The following is a 20,069-nucleotide window of genomic DNA, read 5'->3' as shown; positions in this document are numbered from 1 at the left end:
CGTAATGTCTCTTCAAGGAAGTGTACCTGGGTTGAGCATTTTAAAAATGGATGTTTGGACCTATTTCTATTGATATTTTATTGCCACAAACCATGAACGTTTATAAAAAATCAAACAGTGAAAAAATATTCTTAACATTTGCCATAAAAAATTTCGGACAGGGAATTTCCTGATTTGTCTAAAATACTTTTTAAAGTTTTAGTGTGCTTTTAAACCCAGTTTGTAAGAAGAAAAAAGTACTTTCTGGTTCCAGAAAGTGAAAGTTGACTAGCTAAACTTCGGTGATTTTGGTTGGGATTGAAAAAGGGTGGTGGTAATGCTGCACCACTTCTTTCCTGGATCTCCTTAATTTTGCTCGGCTCCCCCCACCCTTTAAAACACCCGAGAGCTATTGGAACGAAGAGCTGTTCCGTTTAAGAAGGACCAGAACAAGGCCCAGAGCTCAGACGGGGCACTGCGGGGCTCCCCCAGCTGTGCGGTTGTGCACCTCTCTTCTGAGAAGCCCCTGAGCGCCCACCCTCGGCAGACCCCCTCCCCGGAACGCACCTTTCTCCTTCGCGCCCCTCTCCAACAGCCGGTGTGAGTGTGCACTGCTTGTGTGCGTCTTTAAGTCTGCGGCCCTCCCTCCGGGGCTGCCCGGGCGTGGACAGCGCCTGTTGAGGCTTACACTGCTCCGCCCCTCGCGTAGAGCAGAGCGCCCCCACACCGAGTCCCCGCCCCGGCCTCGGCCCCAGCCCCAGCACGGCCAGCGAAGGGCGGTGCTGAGGGGGTGTGTGTGCACCCGGAGAGGAGGGAGCTGCTGCCCCCTCGTGGCTGCTGCAGCGTCCGCGGCGCTCGGACAGCCTCCTGCTCGAGGGCTGGACTGCCCGGCTCGGAGCGCCCAGGAGGCTGAGGTTGAGAAGTCCTGGTTGAACGACGGACACTGTTCCTTGCTGAAGGCAGCCTATTCAGTGCAGTTTCCTCAGTTGTTAAACGGCGTTCTCTATCAGGCAGTTGAGTCCTTCTGGAATTTCCCTTGACTGCTGTTCAGGTTCTCCTTCCAGGGGCGCCATTGTTTGTCTTCTGGTCTTCGGAAGAATATGCTGGACTGTAAACCTGTGTTTCAGGGAAAGTAGTGGCGTTTCTCTCCTCATTTCCTCTTTCGGAGCCCTGGGTGCTACCAGCCTCTGGGAACTCTGGCCAGCGTGAGTGTCACCAAGGGGACAGCGTGCCCCTGCCCGCTGCAGCCGTCCGGTCACCTCTTCACCCAGAGCCCCCTCCCTGCGCTCCCAAGAGAAGCGACTCGTCCCCCTGCACAGACTTCTGTGCTATTACCTCGCTCTGAAGCAAGTGTGGCGTCTTACTCTGTAAATGAGACACGAAAACGGCTTGTAACATCTCCCTTAGAATCGATACTTTCTTACGTTTTCTCCCCCCTCCCCCCACCACAAACCCGCACTGAAATTCCAGTACAGTCTGCTGGTTTTGCACCAGGTCTCTCTGTGGAAAAGCCAACTAAGTTCTGCGAGAAGAGTTGTAAGTTTTTTATATTTTGGTTTCTTTTCATAGACTGCAAAAGAGAAGGAAAAAATAGCTCTTCTATAATAAGATGGCAGCATACACTGAGAATGTGAATAAGCAGTGTAATGTGAGTGTGATTTTCGTTAAAAACTGTATACAGTACAAGTCTCTCTACACTTCCCTCGCCGACTGAAAGTAGGTCTCGGTAAGATTGAAAATAGTAGCCTTCATCTTCACGGAAGGTGGTTTGCAGGTAGGTGCTGTAGAAGTGATGTCTAATACCGTTTTATTTTGAATGCAGCCCTAGTGACTTGTAATGTCAATTTAGAAAATGCTGTCAACGTATGTATCCTTCACGTCCCCTGTAGTTTTAGACGGAGGGGCCCACACTCCCAGTGTGGCAGGTGATGGGGGGTCGCTGTGGGGAGGGCACCGGCAGACCCGGGGAGAGCCCAGGGACAGGCTTCCAAGGGCACTCCCGCCCCCGAGGGCGCGCCGGAGCACCCTCTGCCCGGCCCTGAAAATGCAGCCATGCGTGTGCAGTGCTCATGCACGGGGCTCGCCAGGTCTTCCTGGAGCCCCCTCAGGGCCCCGCCTACCAGAGGGACAGCCACGTTGTTAGCCCCTGCAGTCTGGGCGCAGAGAGCCACGCTTTCACTTGGGGACCCGTGCGCCCCTCCTGAGACCCCGTCCCGGAGGCCAGCTGTGCAAGGCCTTCCTGAGGGGGGAGCCTTGGGCCCAGTACCGTGACCCTTTTGCTCATCACCGAGGTGGGATTCTGGCCTAGCTTTAACACGTGGATGTTTCTGTGCATAGGGCTGACTTTTCTGTGTGCACCCTGGGGTTATCCTCCGTCCTCGAGAGGAGGCGACAAGTGCGGCCGTGCTTGTGCCCGAGAACTCGGGCCGGAGGAAACGTAGATAAGGGCCGTTGCCACCGGGACGGAAAGTCCCGTGTTCACCGCCGAAACCTCCTCTGTCCGGTGCTGCCACGTCCACTCCCACTCGCTTTCTTCTGACCGGTGTGAGCACGGTGTGTGTTACTCCATCCCTTTCTTCGAACCCGTCTGTGTCTTCACACTCAGCACGCACTTCCTGCGGAAACCGGCTTTGCTGTTTAAACTCAAACCGGCGGGCCCTGCCCTCTGAGTGGAGTGTTCGGGCCGTGCGCCTTCGGTGTGGCCGAGTCACCCTGCGGTGTTTCCTCTTTCCCGTGCGTGCATCTGTCTCGTGCCGTGGTTTCCCTCACCTGCCGTCTTTTGGGCCGAGCCCCTTTTTATGTTTCCGATGGATCTCCTGCGTTGGATCGTTACCCGTAACCCTTTGTTCTGTTGTTTCACCGGCTCCTTCAGGCTTTCCAGTGCTTGTCTTTTACGGATCACCACCTGCCTTCGGGTCATGCTGGACAGTTTTGTGCGTAACGAGACTGTCCTCCGTCTCCTTCCACTTTGCCCCTCCTGCGCCCCGGGCTGTTGTCACTCTCACGAGTTTGATTTTTGCGTGTGTTGTGAACGCCACACGATTGTCATTTTTCATCGAACAGATACCTCTCCGTGAGATTTAAGAAATAAAGCCAGTATACTTGGTGGTTACCCCGTTGGTGCCGCCCTCTTCTGTGCGGATGCAGGCGTCACCTGGCGCCGCTTTCCGCCCGCCCGGCGGGCAGCGTGGGTCTGCAGGCGGTGCGTCTTTCAGCGTTCCTATTTCTGAGACACCTCCTTTTCACCCTCACTTCTGAAAGCGGTTTTTGCTGGGCACAGGGTTCCAGTCGGCATCTCCCCCGGTGCCGAAAGCTGTCGTGCTGCAGTCTCCTTGCGTTACTTCCACCGAATGGCCCGGCGTCACGCTTGCCGTCATTCCTGTGTGTGTGACATGCCTTTTCCCCTTGTCCTTGCTCCCGTGTGCTTTTCCATCGACTGTACTCCCTGCGCTGTGCCTCACACACGTGACTGTCACACACCTCAGCCCCCCACCCTGTCACCGGTGCCCCGCCCCCTTCCTGTCCAGCAGCCACCTGCTGCTCTCTGTTTCTGTGGGTTTGCTTCTGCGGACATGTCTCTTTATCTGGGCAGTTTTCACTTCGGGCCACTGACACAGGGCAGTTGGGCCGTTGTGCCCTCCTGTCCTCTCTGTGTTTCTTGTGCCTGTGGTTTGGTGAGCTTCCTGGGGTCTGGGAGGTTTTAGTTCTCGTGGGTAGAAAGTTTTCGACAGTCATTTCTTCAAATATTCTTTCTGTTCCTTCTCTCTTTCCTTTCTTATGGGGACTCCAGTTACCTAAATATTAGGCCATTTGAAGTTGTCTCACTTCTCACTGATGCTCCCCCGCCTGTTTTTTAAGATTCTTTTTTTTTTCCTCTTCGTGCTTAATTTTAGGTAATTTCTGTTTTATGTCTTCAGGTTCACAATCTTTTCTTTTGCAGTTTGTAATTTGCTGTTCATCATATTTGATGTAATTTTCATTGTAGATGTTTTTATCTTACAAAGTTTGACTTGAGTCTTTTTATATCTTTTATGTCACTACTTAACTGAATATCTTGAGTACATTGGTAAATAACTGTTTCAACATCTTCCTCTGCTAATTTTAACACGTATGTCAGTTGTAGGTCAGTTTTGATCATTTTCCACTAGGATTGTGATTTCCTGCCTGTTGGTGTGACCGGCCACCTGGACTCGGTGTTGGTTATGCTTCACACTGGGCAGTCAGGAATCTAGGGGGGACAGGTCGCCGGTGGTTCCGGACGCTGGGCTGCCAGGCCGCACTGTCTCCCATGCCGTGCGTCCTCGCCATGTCGGTCCTGTCCTCGGTCCAGTTCCTCTTGTGCTCGAAGGTGGTGGCGGAGCCCTGCACGTCACACGCTCTGGGTACCATTCAGAGACAGAAAGAGAGGAACTTTGTCCTCACTGTGATTTTAATTGAGAAAACCCTTTCCTTCTGTTTCCTGCACTGGAGCAGATTTCTCCTAACGTCTCATTACGGAGAGTTGCCTCCTGCGTTCCTGCTTTAAACCAGGAGCCAGTAAGCGTGTTGGGGCAGCCACCACTTGATGAGGCGCGGCTCTCCTCCAGGCCAGAGGTAAAGCTGAGGAGGACCGCGGGTTTCTGCACGAAGTTGAGAGCCCGAGGAAGGAGGAAGGTGGAATGGATGTGAAGCAACAGTGTCTATTCCTGGGAGCATATTTTGTCGGAACCTGGAAATGTTTTAAAAGTTGGAAAGTTTTAATATTATGCTTGAAGCATGGGTAAGTTTCAGTAGGTTATAACATAGGGCGTCTAGACAAAGAGTCATCTCGAACAAAGTTTTTAAAAGGTTTTATTTATTTTAGAGAGAGGGAAGGGAGGGAGAAGGAGACGGAGAGAAACGTGGGGTGAGAGTGGCCGGAGAATGAGTCGGGTGGGGACAGTGGGAAGGGAAGGGAAGAGGCCCTCGGCCCTGTGTGCCGCGCCGGGGGGTTTCTGAGCGCCCCGAGACGAGAGCATTGTGAACAGACCGGAGCGCTCCCAGCCCTTCGCAGTGAGACGGGAAGCGGTCGACTTGCAGGCAGGGGCGTGCAGGATCGCTGCTGTGGCCGCAGGTCCACGCGTGTGAGTTTGGAATTCAGGCCACGGGTGACACGTGCAGCTCGGATGCCGTGGGTGCCGTGAGGAGCGCTGGCTCCCAGGTTTCCTCCGAGGCCACGTAGGCGTCTCTGTGGTTTCGGGCCCGAGCGGGGCGGCCGTGCTGAGCCCCAGGCCCCCCAAATGTCGGGCTGGGCTCACACTGCCATCCCAGCACGGCGGCCGCACGTCCCCCGGCGGGTGGAGAGTCCGAAGCGGGGAAGGGCGAGAGAGTGGGACCTTCAGTGCTGGTCAGGGCAGAGGTCCGGTGAAGAGGGGGACGCGGCGCGAGTCAGAGGGCAGGCTGTGCGCCGGGCGGCCGAGGTGCCCGGGAGCTGGGCGGGTGTGGGCAGCGGCTTCAGGGGTGTCTCTGTGTCCTGAGTGTTTCTAAATAGACACGACTGCGTTTAACGGGGGTCGGGAGTCTCGGCTAATTACTCTGTGTCTGACATGGTTGACTAATGTCAGGTGACGTCCTCCACACGCCATCCGGTACCCGTGCCCGCGCAGGGTGGTTCTGCGCGGGAAGAGGTGCCGCCTGCCTCTCCGCGCTGAGTGCGAGGCTGCGGGGAGGGCACCGAGGAGCGATGACGGGTCGTCCGGTCAGAGCACCGGACGCAGCGTCTGGGCGCCGCGTGGCCGTCCCAGACCGGACTCTGCGGGTCCCTTGGGTGCTCTGGCACCTGGAAACAGGCGTCGGGGTCCTCTCGCCCCGGCACGCGTGCTCCTTCCGTTTTTCCTGAGGGGTCACATCGGGTGGGAGCTGAAGGGCACTGGACATCTGTCAGAGAAAGTTAGGGTTTTGCTGGGCCTAGTTAGTGAAATACGGTCGAATCTGTAAGGCTCGTTCCGTGAAGTTGCGTTGACCCTCAGTAAAAATCGTAATTTCTTTTTCTTTTTAATTTTTATTGGTTGGTTGATTTGAGAGGGAGTGAGGGAGACATTGATTTCCTGTTCCACTCATTGATGCACTCAATTGGTTGATTCTTGTATGTGCCCCCACCAGGGATTGAACCTGCAGCCTTGGCGTAGTGGGATGATGCTCTGACCCACTGAGCCGCCTGGCCAAGGCTCTTCGTACTCCTCCTTTGTAGTTTTGACTGAGTCTGACGTACAGACACAAGCTCCCGTCTGTGGTGGGGCGCGTGGGACCTGCTGCTGTGAAGGACCCCTGTGCTGCGCGGCCCCGGTGCGGAGGCCGTCGTGAGCTTCCGTGGGCCTGCAGCGCGGCTGGACGGCCACGCGGGGCGGACACGGCGGAAGTTCCGGCCCCCAGGGAATTCGTCCTGTGTCCTCCTGTCAAGGTGTCTTCATCGTATGCGCGTGCCCTTTAGAAAGGTTTGAGTTCTGAGTCATGAAAATGTGTCTCAGAAGCAGAACTCTTTTGGTAGTTGCCGGTGGGGCTCTCACACACATTTCAAAAGCTCCTTTCTGTGCTTTTGCCCTGACATCAGGCGTTTCCGATTCTGAGTTTTATGTTGTGTGATGCCGGAATCCAGCCTCGTCTCCTCGCATGCGGAGAGCCAGTGCTACTCCGTCACGTGCTGGAGTGTCTTTTCTTTCCCGCACGCGTGGGACACGCAGCCTCCGTCCCCCAGCACGTGTTCAGCTGACTCGCGTGCGGGCTGTGTCTGAGCTCTCTGCTGCAGTTCCCTGCACACTCGCCCCCACGCTGCCGTGGCCGCTGCCGCTCGGGGGGTGCTGCCTCCGCCTCTGACGTCAGCGGAGGACCTGCTAGATCAGCTCTGCCCCGGCAACAGCTGGAACAGCCGGAGAAGGGGCTTTTTCTTAGACAGCTGCCCGAGAGGGCGGACCGGGAGGGCCGAGGGCCAGAGCGGAGGGTTGTGCCGAGAGGCGAGAGGTCGGCCTGACTGGAACTTCCCTTTCCCCGGGAGACATCTGTGCAGCTGGTAAGGGACCAGACGAGGGGCTGGGAAGCCAGGACGAGTTCCTAGTCTGCCGAGCCAGGGAGGCGGAAAGGGGACTCAGGGGCCTTGTTTGGGGTCCCTAAAGGTGACCCCAGACGTCAGCCGTGTGTGGCTTGTGGCCAAGTCCAGTTCACAACCTTGCTGTGGCCCACGAGCCGCAGTGGTTTTTATGTTTTTACATGGTTGAACAACTTCAAAGACATTCTTCATAATATATGGAAGTCGTTGAAACTCAAATTTCAGTGTCCATAAAGGAAGGTTTATTGGAACAAAGCCACACCCACTCGTTTGCATATCACCTGTGGCTCCCACAGCAGGGCAGGGACGGAGCCCAGTGGTGTGCAGAGACTGCTGGTGCTTCTCGTCCTCGTGGGCTTGGAACGAGTCAGTGACACAGCTCGGACTCGTCGTGCTTGAGTGCCACGTGTCCCGGCAGCTAGCTGTGCCTTTTATTCCCGTGACACACGCCTGGCACGTCCAAACGAGAACCGTGGACCTCTGGGTAGCCCTGCTGCTGTTGCCACGTTAGATGGTGAGGCGTTCAGTCTGCTGCGCTGGCGCACGCGGTAGCTGTGCAGAGTACGGCGTGTGTCAGCACGGCCAGATCGAGCATTCGCCGCACTCTTCCACTCCCGGGAAATGGACAGCCTGAAAACATGGTGAACTAAAACGCAGTATCTCACCACAGCAGAGGTTCTTTACAAGGGCTGCCGCAAAGTAAGTTTTCCGAGGGGCTCATCCGTTGGCCAGGCAAGGACAGCCGCTGCTCCACGGTGACTTAATTAAATCACGTGTGAATAGCCGTCGAAGAAATGCGTGTGCAGAAGAAACTTCTTAACGGTTAGCCTTTCGGAAGGAATGGTTGTTGGATCCTGAGAACAGCCGTGGGTGGAGTGGCTCTGTTGGCTGGGCACTGTCCTGTAAATCAGGAGGCTGCGGGTTGTGTCCTGTTGGGGCGCAGGCCCAGGGTGCAAGTGCGGTCCCCAGTCAGGGCACTAACAGGAGGCCGATCGATGTTTCTCTCACATCATTATTTCTCTCCCTCTCTCCTCCCTTCCCTTCCCCATTTTCTAAAATCAGTACGCATGTCCTTGGGTGAGGATTAAAAAAAAGTCCGAGGACTGTGTCAGCCATGTCAACAACCATTTAAAAAACAGGACACACGATTTCTAGCTGGTTTTCTAGGCCCTGGACGAGCCAGTAGACGGTACTGTGCCGCTCAGTTGCCGTTTACTCCGGGAGCCGGTGCGGAGTTCGACGTGGCTAAAGAGTCGGTCTTGACGAACAGTCTGCGTGAAACAGCTCCAGAGGAGACGTTTTCAAGGGAGTTGGGAAAACCCTAGTTCAGCACAGCCTGGAACAGGATCTGCCGAGATGTGTTACAGTTCAGCAGTTAAACATTGGTGCCGAGCCGGAGGGGGGAGTGGGGGTTTCCTTCTAACCCAGTTCTTTGAGTATTTTGAATCATGACAAGATGTTCTGTGTCATGGACTGAAATGGTGATGCTGGTCCCCCCCCCCCCTTTGTTTTATCAATGACTCAAGTACATTTTCCTGAATGACTGTTTCTCCATTTTCTTCAGACAACGTCCTGAGGCTTTGAACAAGATCTCACACACACATTTTAGGTACACGTAATTTTCGTCGGCTCAATTGTCGTGTCCTGGTGAAGCAGGTTCTGGGCTCCTTTCCGTGTCATTCTGGAAGCCCCACCCCCTCTAGAGTCATCGTCGTGTGTCCCTTTGTGCACACGTTTGCAGCGATCGCCGTGGGTGCTCATCACACACGTGCGGGTCCCACAGCCTGTGCGTGTGTGGCCGGTGTCTTCGTTTTACCAGGCCTCGCGACGGCGGGAACGCTCGCCTCCCTCCGTGTTCTCTCTCTGTAGGCATCTCACGCGTCTCCTGCGTGTGCGCCGGGCTCCGCGTCAGGCAGTGTGAGACATGTTGCTTCCGTGGCTAAACACAGCCTAGAAAATCCAAGAGGAAAAGCAACGTCTGTTGCAGTTTCTCACAGTTTTCCTCACTCCTGTGTTCCTTCTTTATGGCGTTTCCAGAATCTGTCTTTCTCTCGCTTTTGTTTTTGGTTTAAGAACTTTCCTAACCATTCTTCTTGGGTAGTTTCCCCCCTCTGAGTGTTTTTGGTTGCCCGTGCATCCCTAAAGGGTATATCTCGTTGGATGGAGAATCCTGTGTTGACGGTTCATTCTTCCGCTTTTGGAAAACGCCGTGCGTCACTCTCCTGCACCCTCCTCCGTGGTCTGGGGTGAGAAATGGACTCTCGTCTGATTTTCCCCCTCGTGAGTAAGGCGGTGTTTCTCTCCTCTCAAGATTTTGCATTTAGTGTTTGGTTTTCAGAAGTTTGGTTATGTGCCTTAGCATGGGTGGGGGCAGGGGTGCATATTCCATCTTTGGATTCACTCAGTTATTTGAATCTGTAGGTTTTCCAAATTTGGAAAATTCTCACCGTGTTTCTTCACATACCTTTCCAGCCTCACCTTGTTCCCTGCACGCCCCAGCGATGGCCCTGCTGCTCCGATCGCCATGGCCCCGCCCCCTCGATCCCACCCTTCTTCCTGGTCCCTTCCTCACCTGTTCAGATGCGGCCGCTTCTCTCCCCTTGTGAAGTCCCCTCACTAAGCACTTCACTTATTTTTTAGCATGTTTTTGAGTCCTGAACTTTCCATTTGTTTCTACTGTGCCTTTGCCAAGACCATTTTCTTTGCTGAGACACTTGATTGCTTCCGGCGTGCTCATACTTTCTTGTTGAAGCAGCTTCGTACCTTGCATGTACTCTATGCCCCCGTCGAGATTTTCCTGGCTCCTGTTGTGGTGGGGGTTATTTCTTCTGTTGAATCCTTTACATTTCAAGGATTATGTTAGGAAGCTCTGTTTATTTAAAATGCCCCCATTAAGCATCTCTATTTGAAACTGTGCTTTTGGGGGAAAGAAAAGAGGGGTGGCCCCATGTTACTCCCCGGTGTGTGTGCAAGTCCAGTTCCCTATCAGCCTCCACTGGCGTGTTGTGGGGGGCGGGGGCTCGGCGGCTGCCGCGCAGAGCGGGCATCGCGCCTCTGCTGTCCCGCAGCACAGGAGGTTCCTGCTGTCCCCCTGGTCCCACGTGACCCCTGGGCAGTGGTTGAGGGTCCATTTCTCCAGCAGGCACCCCCTGCCACCAACCCCGGGGGGGTGGGGGCCATGTCCCCTCACTGTCCTTGACGGGTGCTCAGTTCTGGGCTCCCCACCTCTTCTGCACTGATGTTGGGGGAGCGGGTCCCCATCCCGTGCAGCTGGTGTGCATGGCCGCGCTGACCACTCACCCCCCTCTGTCAGGCACTCGAGCCTCTCCCTTTAGCCTTTGCTGCGGGGTGTGGGGCTTGGGCTGCGTGCGGAGCACAGGCGCAGGGCGGAGGTCCGAGTTCGGGAGGACGGTGTTCTTTCCCGCTTTCCTGCTGCAGAGTCGTGCGCTGGCGGGTTTCCACAGCCGGGCTAGGGTGGGCCTGAGGTGTGGTTGTCTTCGTCTTCTCTCTGCTTGGGGTGTGCTGAGCTTTGTGGAAATGGAAGTTGACTTTGTTCCCACCCGATCTGTGGAAAGTTGGACCCCTGTGTCCCGTCTCTTTCTGTCCCGTCGCTCCTCGTCCTCTGCAGCTGTGGTTCCATGCGCATTGCTGCATTTAATGTCGTCCCCTAGGCTGCTGGGGTTCTGCTCATTTCTTTTTCAATAATTTCACTTTTAGTTTTTTTAGAGTGCATAAATGATTCACTTATTTTCAAGATCCTTCACCATTTCTCTTACATGTTCACATTTTTATACATTTATGTATTTAAATTTTATTTATTGATTTTTTTAGAGAGGGAGAGGAAGGGACAGAGGGAGAAACATCAATTTGTTGTTGCACTTATTCATGCTCTCATTGGTTGATTCTTATATGTGCCCTGACTGGGGATCGAACCTGCAGCCCTGGCGTTTGGGAAGAGGCTCTAACCAGCTGAGTTTCTAACCAACCAAATGATTTGGCCTGGGCTGACCGTTTGTTCATAATTATAATATCCAGTATCTTGTTAAGATCACTCACTAAAATTTTCATGAAAGTTACTATAATTTCTACTTGTAGAATTTTCATTGGGTTTTATGATTTTCAGGTCTGTTTTGTTACTCTGCCTCTGGTCATTTTGTATTACTTTTTTTTTTCTTTGTTGTGGTCCCATTTTTTGCCCCGCCCCCCGCCCCAGCACACACACACACACATCCTAGCACATTTCGTTGCATACTAAACATTTAGGTGATGAGGCTACGTCCACAGGATACCACTGTGTTGTGTTGTCCACTATCAAGTCTTTTCCCGGGAGGCTCTCTCGGTGTCTGGACTTGCACTCAAACTGCATCACCCCTGTTGTCCGCGCTGCCAGAAATCATAGAGTTTCTCTGTGAATGTCCACGTTGGGGTGCAGCAGAGGTCCGAGAGTTTATTCACATCGGGGTCAAGGGTGCTCTTCTCTGAGGCTCACCCCTTTCAAGGTTTCCCCTCCGTCTCATCCTTCCTACCATTGTTGACCTTGACCTTGTTGTTTGAGGTCTAGTACCACTTGGCCCTAGAAATGTCCTCGGCTGAAAACCTGTTCAACTCTGGTCTTAGCTGGGCATGGTCCTTTCTTTCGAGGGTCAGATGTCTTTTCATGCCAGCCTGCCTTTGGCTGTTCACCGGTGACTTCCAGTAGTGAGGCTTTGCATCTTACTCAGATTTGACAGACTTCACCTTCGAGGGCATCATTCTGATACTAGCCTCTCTGCCTTTATCCAGTTAATACATACTTTGTTTCTATGTGTGTCATTCTTTTATTAAGGTGTACTGACGTAACTCACCCCTTCTAAGGTTATAGTTGAACATGTTTTGAGAAGTGTGCACAGTTACGTGACACCGAAGTCGAGAGAGAGGATTTCCTTCCCCCCAGACGGCCTCTCCCGACGCGCGGAGGCCAGCCCTCTCCCAGCACAGCTCCTGCAGTTGCCGGCCGGCCCCGCTGCTGCAGCCCTGCGTGTTCTGCGCAGACACACGGAACCGAGCGGCACGTACCGGCAGAAGGGTTACTCTCCAGCCGACACTTTGTTTTCGGCTCTGGTTCATGAAGCCGCCGCGCACATGGACGTGGTGACAGGGGTGCCGGCACATTTCCTGTGCAGGGAGTTAGGACGGGAACTGTTTGTACGAGAGCGTCCGTTTACCTTCGGGAACCAGTCTCACGGGTCCCCGAAAGTTCCAGTGTCCTCCGTGGAGGTTCTTCCTCTGCTCCCCACGGTGGCTGGTCCCGCCGTTGTTTGTAAGCGTCAGTGGTTCCGTTTCAGTGACGTTTCCCTGTGGGCGCGTTTCGAGCTCTCTGGCGGCTGAGATGGGCCGTGCCGTGGCCCTGCCTGCCACTGTGCCTCCGCAGTGAGGTGTCTGTTCAGACCTTTGCCCAGCCTCCTTTGCCAGCTGCTTCGGCTTCTTACTAGTGAGCTGCGAGAGCTCTTCCCACGTTCCCCGTCGGGCTCTTTATTAGAGACACGTTTCACGACTGTTTGTGCGCAGTCTGTTCTTAGACTGGTGCCAAGAGAACACTTCCTCTTCCTCGCCTCCATTTTTAATGGTTAAAAGAGAAGTGGGAAAAACCCTGTTTCAGAGTATTAAATATCGATTCAAACAAACTGTTTAGTTATACTATTTAAGAGTTGTTTACCTTACCTCCTTCCTGTCTCCAAATGTTAATTAGCTTTGTAATTGTTACCTGCCTTATGATTGGCTTGGTTTCCAGTACACGGTTCCTGAGAGTACTGACACTAGTGAAGTTTCCTGTGGAAATGTGCTCTTTGATATTTTCTGCAGCGTTACCAGTACTTTCTATTTGGTTCAGAAAGACACACTCCAGCCTCTATATAAAGCGTGCGTCTTCTCCCAGTGCCACACGTCTCCCGGTGACTCTGCAGCCGTGACAGATGGGCCGGGGGCGTTCGCGCGAATGCCGTTTGTGTTTGATTTCCTTCCTTGACTCCCTGACGCCGCTCTGTGTTATTGGGAATTAGCGTGTTGAGTACATTCCAGGACTTGTAGTAGTTGAGCTAATGTCATGTAACATTTTCCATTGCAAATGCGATTTAGAGAACACGCTGATGTTTCTAAAAAGATTCAGACACTGGGAAAAGGATCAATTTAAATTATTTTGTTTCCTTATTATGCGCTTAAGTAAAAGCCTTTATATTTTATTTGCCAGAATCGGTTTTTTTTGGTGCAAAAGGCTCTGTGCAACTTGGCATATAAAAGTAACAGAGATTCTAGATTTTAACAGTTTGGCATAAATTATTGTATATTAATAGTTACCACGAACACTTTTCAGTGATTGATTGGACTTAAAAATGCACTTTCCTGCCTCAACATTTTCTTGGCCTTTTCATCGTGACTCAGGAATCCGCAGACCACCCAGGTCTTGTTGATGTTGCCAACTCTGGGTTCTATTAATGCCTCTGAGATACCTGGGTAGGTTTGAAGCTAAACACATACCTGGTTTGGAAGAAGTTGGTCATTCCACTTTATCAGCGAATGCAGTAACCCCCTCGAGCACAAAAAGTACTGAAATGGGTATTAGTGTGTGGATTTGTGGACCTCGTGTGATTCTAGTTCTATAAACAGAGCTAGTGTGTACAAGTCACGTTAGGGGCTGCAGTGGTCTGCTGGCCACATTCAAGGCGTGTGGAAGACATACCACGAGACGTGAGCTTTCTCGCGCTGGTGCAGGGCAGGGCCCGAGCCCATGAGCAGGCGCTGCCGGCAGGAGCCGGCCTCCATGGGTTCGCACGCACCGTGCCGGAATGCAGGGCCCGTGCACCAGCGTGGGGGGACGCCCACTGTGCTGGTAGCACCCCCTCCGTTGGCAAGGCTCCGTTTGACTGCCGGTCCTCCCGTGGGGCTTTCGGGGCTCCGGCCGTGCTGTTTGTGCACCTCCCCCACAGGTCCCTCTCGGAGCCCCCAGAGGATGCACGGACACAGCCCCCCGTGTCAGGGACAGGCAGCAGTCCCGGTGCTGCAGCAACAAAGACAGGGCAGCCCGCGGTCTCTGCCCCAGACCTCGGAGCAGGACGGGACAAGATCAGTCGCCGTGCAGGTGGTGTTAACGCTGACACAGAAGTTCCTGTGACGCGGATGGCCAGGCCCCCTCTGCACAGGCCACCCTGCCAGGGCTCCCCAAGGGAAGTGGCCTCCAGAGCAGGCGTGGAGGCCTGGTTCCGGGCACCCCCGACCGGCCACCCCGAGGAAGGGGACGCGCAGGACGCAGAGCTCTGTGGGCGGTCCGGACCCACTCCTGCACACCCAGTGCCCTGGCCTGGCCCTGGGGGTCCGGGCGGGGGCAGTGTGGCTTATTTCTCTGCTTTTGTGCTTGGGAGAGAGTTAGAAGCAGATTGAAATGGGTGGGAGGAGGGGAGAGGAGACACTCATGGCCTAATTTTCTTCACACTCCCAGCATTTTACTAAGAACCTGAAAACTAATTACAGTGAAAGGTGTAGGTCTGGCGGCTTGAACGATGTGGTTGTCCTTCGTTAACTTACTCTATGATTGGCTAGTTTACCTCATACTGATTTCCAGGCAGGGTGGTAGTAGAAACTATAGAAACTATGCATTCATTTTGTTTATTGATGGGATTTAAACACTGTTAACATAACCCTAAACTAGAAACCCACCTTGTTAACCATATCACTGATATTTTTTAAAATGTAGTTCTATGTTTTGATGAAGTCAGTAGAAAAACGTGAAATGCTAACTTTGTAAACTTAAATGGAAGGGTGAGTCTGTGTTATAGCATGCACCAAATCGAGTATCTGAGGCTTATTATTTTCAGCGGGTCCTTTATTTGGTGCCCTGCTGATTCAGATAGTTTTCCTAATGACGTATAAAGGCTTTTAATACCTTCCTGGCCCGCCCTTGAGTGCTCCTTTGCCAGGTTCTGTACAGACGCATCTTTCCCTCTCGCCCCCACAGCGATGTGCATTTTGTAAGCACCTTGGAGCCACTATCAGATGCTGTGAAGAGAGATGCGCCCAGAGGTACCATTACCCCTGCGCTGTGGGGGCTGGCACCTTCCAGGACGCCGGCCGCTTCCTCCTCCTCTGCCCCGAGCACATCGAGCAAGCTCCCGAGAGAGGTGAGTCCCGCAGACGCGCCCCGGCCCGTCGTCCGAGCGCTCACTTAACGTGGCCAGTGTCCTAAGTCCCCTAACGCTAGTCTGCTTGTAGCGAAAGGTCAGCATTATTATATAACGTGTAGTCTCACTACGCGGAGGGACTTTTGCCAGAGGTCCTTGGGGGGATCTTACCAGCAGTGTCACTGAAGTTAAACCCAGAAAGTCATTTCCTCAGAAATTCAAATGTAGTTTATGAGTTTTTCCTCATTTAGAAGAATGTTAAACCCTCATTGAAAGAGAGAAGCCTTCAGCACACGTTGTTTCCGTTTGTGCTAGACAGCGGGTCGCTGGGAGGGTTAAACAGGGTCCAGTGCCGGTCGGTTCACACTCCCAGCCTGTCCGGCGGAGCGTCCGGAGGCGACCGGCCCGGGACAGCGGCTCCCAGCCCCCGCGCTGCAGCACGCACGCGCGTGCGACACGTGGTGCCCGGCTGCGGTTGGGGCGAGGTCCTCTCTCCCCTTGGACTGCCGAGTAGGGGGATGCGGCAGCAGCCGGCACCGGCCGTCCAGGGCGAACGAGGCGAACCACACCTGTTCGTGCAGCAGCCCGACGGCACACGTGTTTTCTGGCGCCACAGCATCTCAGTGACGGGCTCACGTGCCGGGAGACGGACGAACGCAGTTGGAAACCGCCGGCCCAGGGGTCACGTCGGGGGGCGGGGGGGGGGGTGCGCGTTGCCGGCAGGAGCACCGGAGGCTCTCTCGGCTCCCTGCAGCGGTGCTGGCCCGGCCCGGCCATCCCCACGGGCCTCGTCAGCCGCGGCGAGCCGAGACCCGCCTCTCGCTTGTCCCGTCTCCCCTCCCGGCGGCGTTGTGCGGCAGGGGACGTGCGGACCTGTCCGGACTCCATGTTCTGGTGCGGACCTGTCCGGACTCCATGTTCTGGAGGACAGTGTCCCCGCTCGCTCTCCTCGCCACTAAACGGAGCTCCTCTCTCCCTCTTCCTACGGTTCCCCCCCAGTGAGCGAGTCTCCAGGCTCCTCTCGAGCTCCCTCTGACGCTTCATCCGCTCTTGTTCCCCGACTGTTAGCTTTCGCCTGTTCTTTGGCCAGTCAGGAGAGGCTGCCCCTGCCGTCCTCACCTCTGCGAAACGTAAATGCAGCCACCGTAGGCCTGACCAGAGCTAGACTTCACAAGTGCACTTAGGTTCCATCATCGTCATTTATTGTTTTGTTTAGTGCCACAATTTTATCTTCAGTTCAGATTATTTTGTGTCTGCATGTATAATCACATCGCCCCTAGTAACCACACAGATATGAAGTATAGGTAAGGCTAACTGAAATGTCAAATTGTACTTAGGCTAGTAAGGGATTCAGAGTTTTAAACTGTTTTTGATTATACACCATCGAATCTGGGGGGGAAGAACACTCATCACAGCCACTTTATTTTAAAGATTTTACTTATTTTAAAGATGTTATTTTTTTTAGAGAAGGGGAAGGGTGGGAGAAAGACGGAGAGGTACATCCATGTGTGGTTGCCTGTGGTGCGCCCCCTACTGGGGACCTGGCCCACAACCCAGGCCTGTGCCCTGACTGGGAATCCAACCGGTGACCCTTGGGTTCACAGGCCGGCGCTCAAGCTACTGAGCCACACCAGCCAGGGCCACGCACAGCCACTCTCACAGGGGTCGTTATGTTAAGACCCCGTGTGGTGGATCATGTCACGAGCGCACAGACTGCAGCATCAGCCGTTAGAGGCTGTGCCCTGGGTGGTGGGTGGCACTCTGCCAGTGGGGCAAGCAGTGGTGTGTGTATTTAGGAATCTGAGTTCTACTCAGCCGTTTGTGCTCTGTCCAGCATCGGAGCGGAGTGAACAACCAACGTGTAGACTTTCCTGTGGCCGCGTTGCTAATGTTAGATACCTTGTGGCGCAGCGGCAGCACTGCCCCGGGCTGCAGGCTGGTTCTGTCCGTGTGGGCCTCGCTCACGTGTTAGAGATCGCAGATCGTCCCGTAAAGCAGCGAAGCGTAAGAATGGAGGCCAGTGGCTCGCTCCCGTTCACCGTGCACGGAGTGAGAGGGGCGCGCAGGCCCCACGGAGCTGAACGGTGGCCTGAGGTGGCGGGCACCGAGCCTTGCCCCCAGGTAGACGCGTGGAGTCGCGTGAAAAGACGGGAAAGGCAGGACCCAGTACGACTAAAGACAAGCAAGGAAGTGGGGCCGTGGGAATGTAAGGACAGGCTGAGCGTGGAGGCCCCGGCGAGGGAGACACCCACACACACACCTGCTCCTCCCCCGAGCCGCAGGTGTGCCCAGAGCCTTCCAGCGGTCGGCGCGGAGCGGCGCTGGGTCCGCAGTCGTGCACAGGAGTGCACTGGGCACCGGAACGGCGTGCACGCCACACCGTGCACGGCAGGAAGAGCTGCCTCCCAGCGCAGAACACAAACCCTGCGGGGCGGTTTCCCGTAACCGCCCCAGCGGCGGCGGCAGCCAGGGGCATCAAGCCAGAGCCCAACTGCGTGAATTTTCTCCTTCCTGCGCTTGAACAGCGCGGTATAAACGCAGCTCTCGGACCGTCTGTCTTGGCACCCGAGGCCGTGGAGAGCCCCGCAGGCAGACTGCGTGGCAGTAATACACGGGACTGTGCGGTGGTCTTCCTGAAGCCTTCCCAGCTGCCCTACTGTGTGTCACAGCACAAAGTGCATGACTTTCTGTGCCTTTAACGAGTGTGGGTTAAGGGACACTAATCGGTGAATGTCGTGTAGCGTTGTGCCTCGTCTATATTAGCTGCTTTACCGAGAGGTGGTTGTGTAGCTCTTAGCCGAGGCTCAAGCTGTATGTGTACACTGAACGTGATACTCGATGCTCCTGCCCAGGCGTGGGGCAGCATGTTGGAGTGGTAGTTGGCTGAGTCAGCACTAAGACGCCTTTTTGTGCAAGGTGATAGACCTCCGCACAGAGAACTCCCGGCGAAGAGCGTCCGTGAGCCAGGCCAGGGCTCCGAGCCGCACGCTGTGCTGGGGTGCCCTGTGTCCCAGGCCCGTGCTGGCCACGCTGCTAGTACCTCTTTCTCGGTTCTGTGAGGTGCGCGTGCCCAGGAAGCCCGTCTGGGCGGCCGACACGAAGCGCCCTTCGGGAGACGTGGTCAGACCCGCCTGCGGAGGAGCGGTTCGCCTCTCGGGGGAAGCTGCCCTGCCGAGTGCCGGCCGTGCAGGGCCAGAGCACAGAGCATCCCGGGCAGGGGGAGCCACACCGCCTGGGCCTGAGGGAGGGGCTCGTCCTTGTGCCCGCGCCCGTGTCCTCGGCATGGGCGGCAGGGACACCCAGGGAAGCCCAGACGCACACCCAGGGCAGGCTGTGTGCAGCGGTGGCTCTCCGGGGGTCGAAGCGTGGCCGTGCCCTCTGTCCTCCCCCCCCCTGTGTCATCACTGTCACCACTCAGCTCTCGCTCTCTGTCCTCAGTCAGCCTTCAGCTCCACGCGTGGTGTCCTGGTTGTCTCGTACCTCCGGACACCCAGTCCTGCTGCTTTCCTGTTGTCCTCGACTCGGCCGGCCCCCTCGCCTCCCACTCTTACCTGCCCGCCTGCGCGGCGGGCCCGCCTCTCTGCACAGCATCCCCGGTTTGCATGTTCCTTCTGGGGCTCCCACGTGCCAGGCCCGTCACCCCCGCTCGGGGCGCTGCCGCCGTGGCGGCGTGGACAGCAGGGGTGGCGTGGTGCGGCGCTGCAGGAGCCCTTCCCAGGCGGGTGCTGCCCGGCAGTGCCCTGGCGTTCCTGCTGTTTCTTGGTGCCCGTGCACTCGTTCCAGGTGCTTCCAGACTTCGCCATGCGGTGGTCTCCCCCTCCCAGCGTGGCCGAGTGCGAATGAGGGTCCGGGATGGCTCCCTCCAGTGCAAGGTCGTTGTCCTTGTCTCCTCCTCCGCCTCCTGTCCTGGCACAGCTGTCCCTCAGGGAGGGGCCATGTCCAGTCCACAGCGTTTCCTCCTGCTTCTCCCGCTCTTCTCTCGCCCCCTGCATCACGTGGCCTCTCCAGGCCCCGCCTGGGTGGGCACCATCTGCTCAGTGCACATGCTCACGGCCTCCCCATGGGCCCCTCCCGAGAGCCCCGCTGCCCTGGGTCCTGCTGCTGCCCGCTCAGGTCCTCTGCAGCTGCGGCCTTCCGCCCCGCCCCTGCGCCGCTCCAGCTGCTTCAGGGAGAACCCCAGGCAGTCGTTGGATTACCGACTGCCTCGAGCCTCACGTCTCTCGTGTGGTTTCCAGACACGCACGTCTGTCGGTGTGCGTGTCCTTCCCGGGGACACAGCCCTCACGCTGTCCGGTGCGCTCGTGTCCGCACGAGCCTTCTTCCTGGGGGGGCGGGGGACACAGCAGTGGGGCCGGCCCCGCTTCCCTCGTGTCGTCCTGTCACTGTCCTCACCTCTCGTGTAGTCAGCGTCTTCAGACCCAGTGAGCCGTCGGGTGCTTTCCTCTGCCTAGTGCGTTACCAGTGACCCGCACTCCCGGGACAGCGTGACAGTGTGGCCGGAAGGGATTGCTGGGAGGTGTCACAGAATGAAGGCGGGGTCTGCGCCACCGTTATCTGGGCGCAGAGGGGCTTTGCCCTGGAGGCCGGATGCCCGGGAGCAGCGGGCCTTCCCCTCCTCACAGTCCTGTCTCCAGAGCACGTGGAGCGGCGCTGTGTCCACGGGTGACCGGCAGGGAGTGTGGAGATGCTCGGCATGTGTCCCCGGAGAAGTCCGCGGAGTCCAGGCGTGATCTCCGTGTGCAGCACGTCTCGGTTTGACCGGCCGTGTTTCCGTTGCTTCGTAGCCACTTGTGGCTGCTGCCCCCGCGGCAGGTTGAAGTCCCCAGAGTAGCCAACGCCAGCAAGTCCCGCAGAAGCGTGTCAGACGGTGCCGCTGGCAC

General features: G+C 55.8%; 1 protein-coding gene across 1 annotated transcript in view; it reads left to right on the top strand.

The window, feature by feature from the left end:
- The window catches only part of KMT2C (lysine methyltransferase 2C), a 204,599-nt gene that overhangs the window by 87,067 nt on the left and 97,463 nt on the right, over positions 1 to 20,069 (top strand). The window contains 1 exon segment of the mRNA XM_036011061.1: positions 15,027 to 15,189. Within this exon segment, the coding sequence (XP_035866954.1) occupies positions 15,027 to 15,189 (163 nt within the window).

This window comes from Phyllostomus discolor, chromosome 10 (genome assembly GCF_004126475.2).
Source record: "Phyllostomus discolor isolate MPI-MPIP mPhyDis1 chromosome 10, mPhyDis1.pri.v3, whole genome shotgun sequence".
In the NCBI taxonomy this organism is placed as follows: domain Eukaryota; kingdom Metazoa; phylum Chordata; class Mammalia; order Chiroptera; family Phyllostomidae; genus Phyllostomus; species Phyllostomus discolor.
The sequence above is the reverse complement of the archived record's forward strand: the minus strand, read 5'-3'. Positions and strand labels throughout refer to the sequence as shown.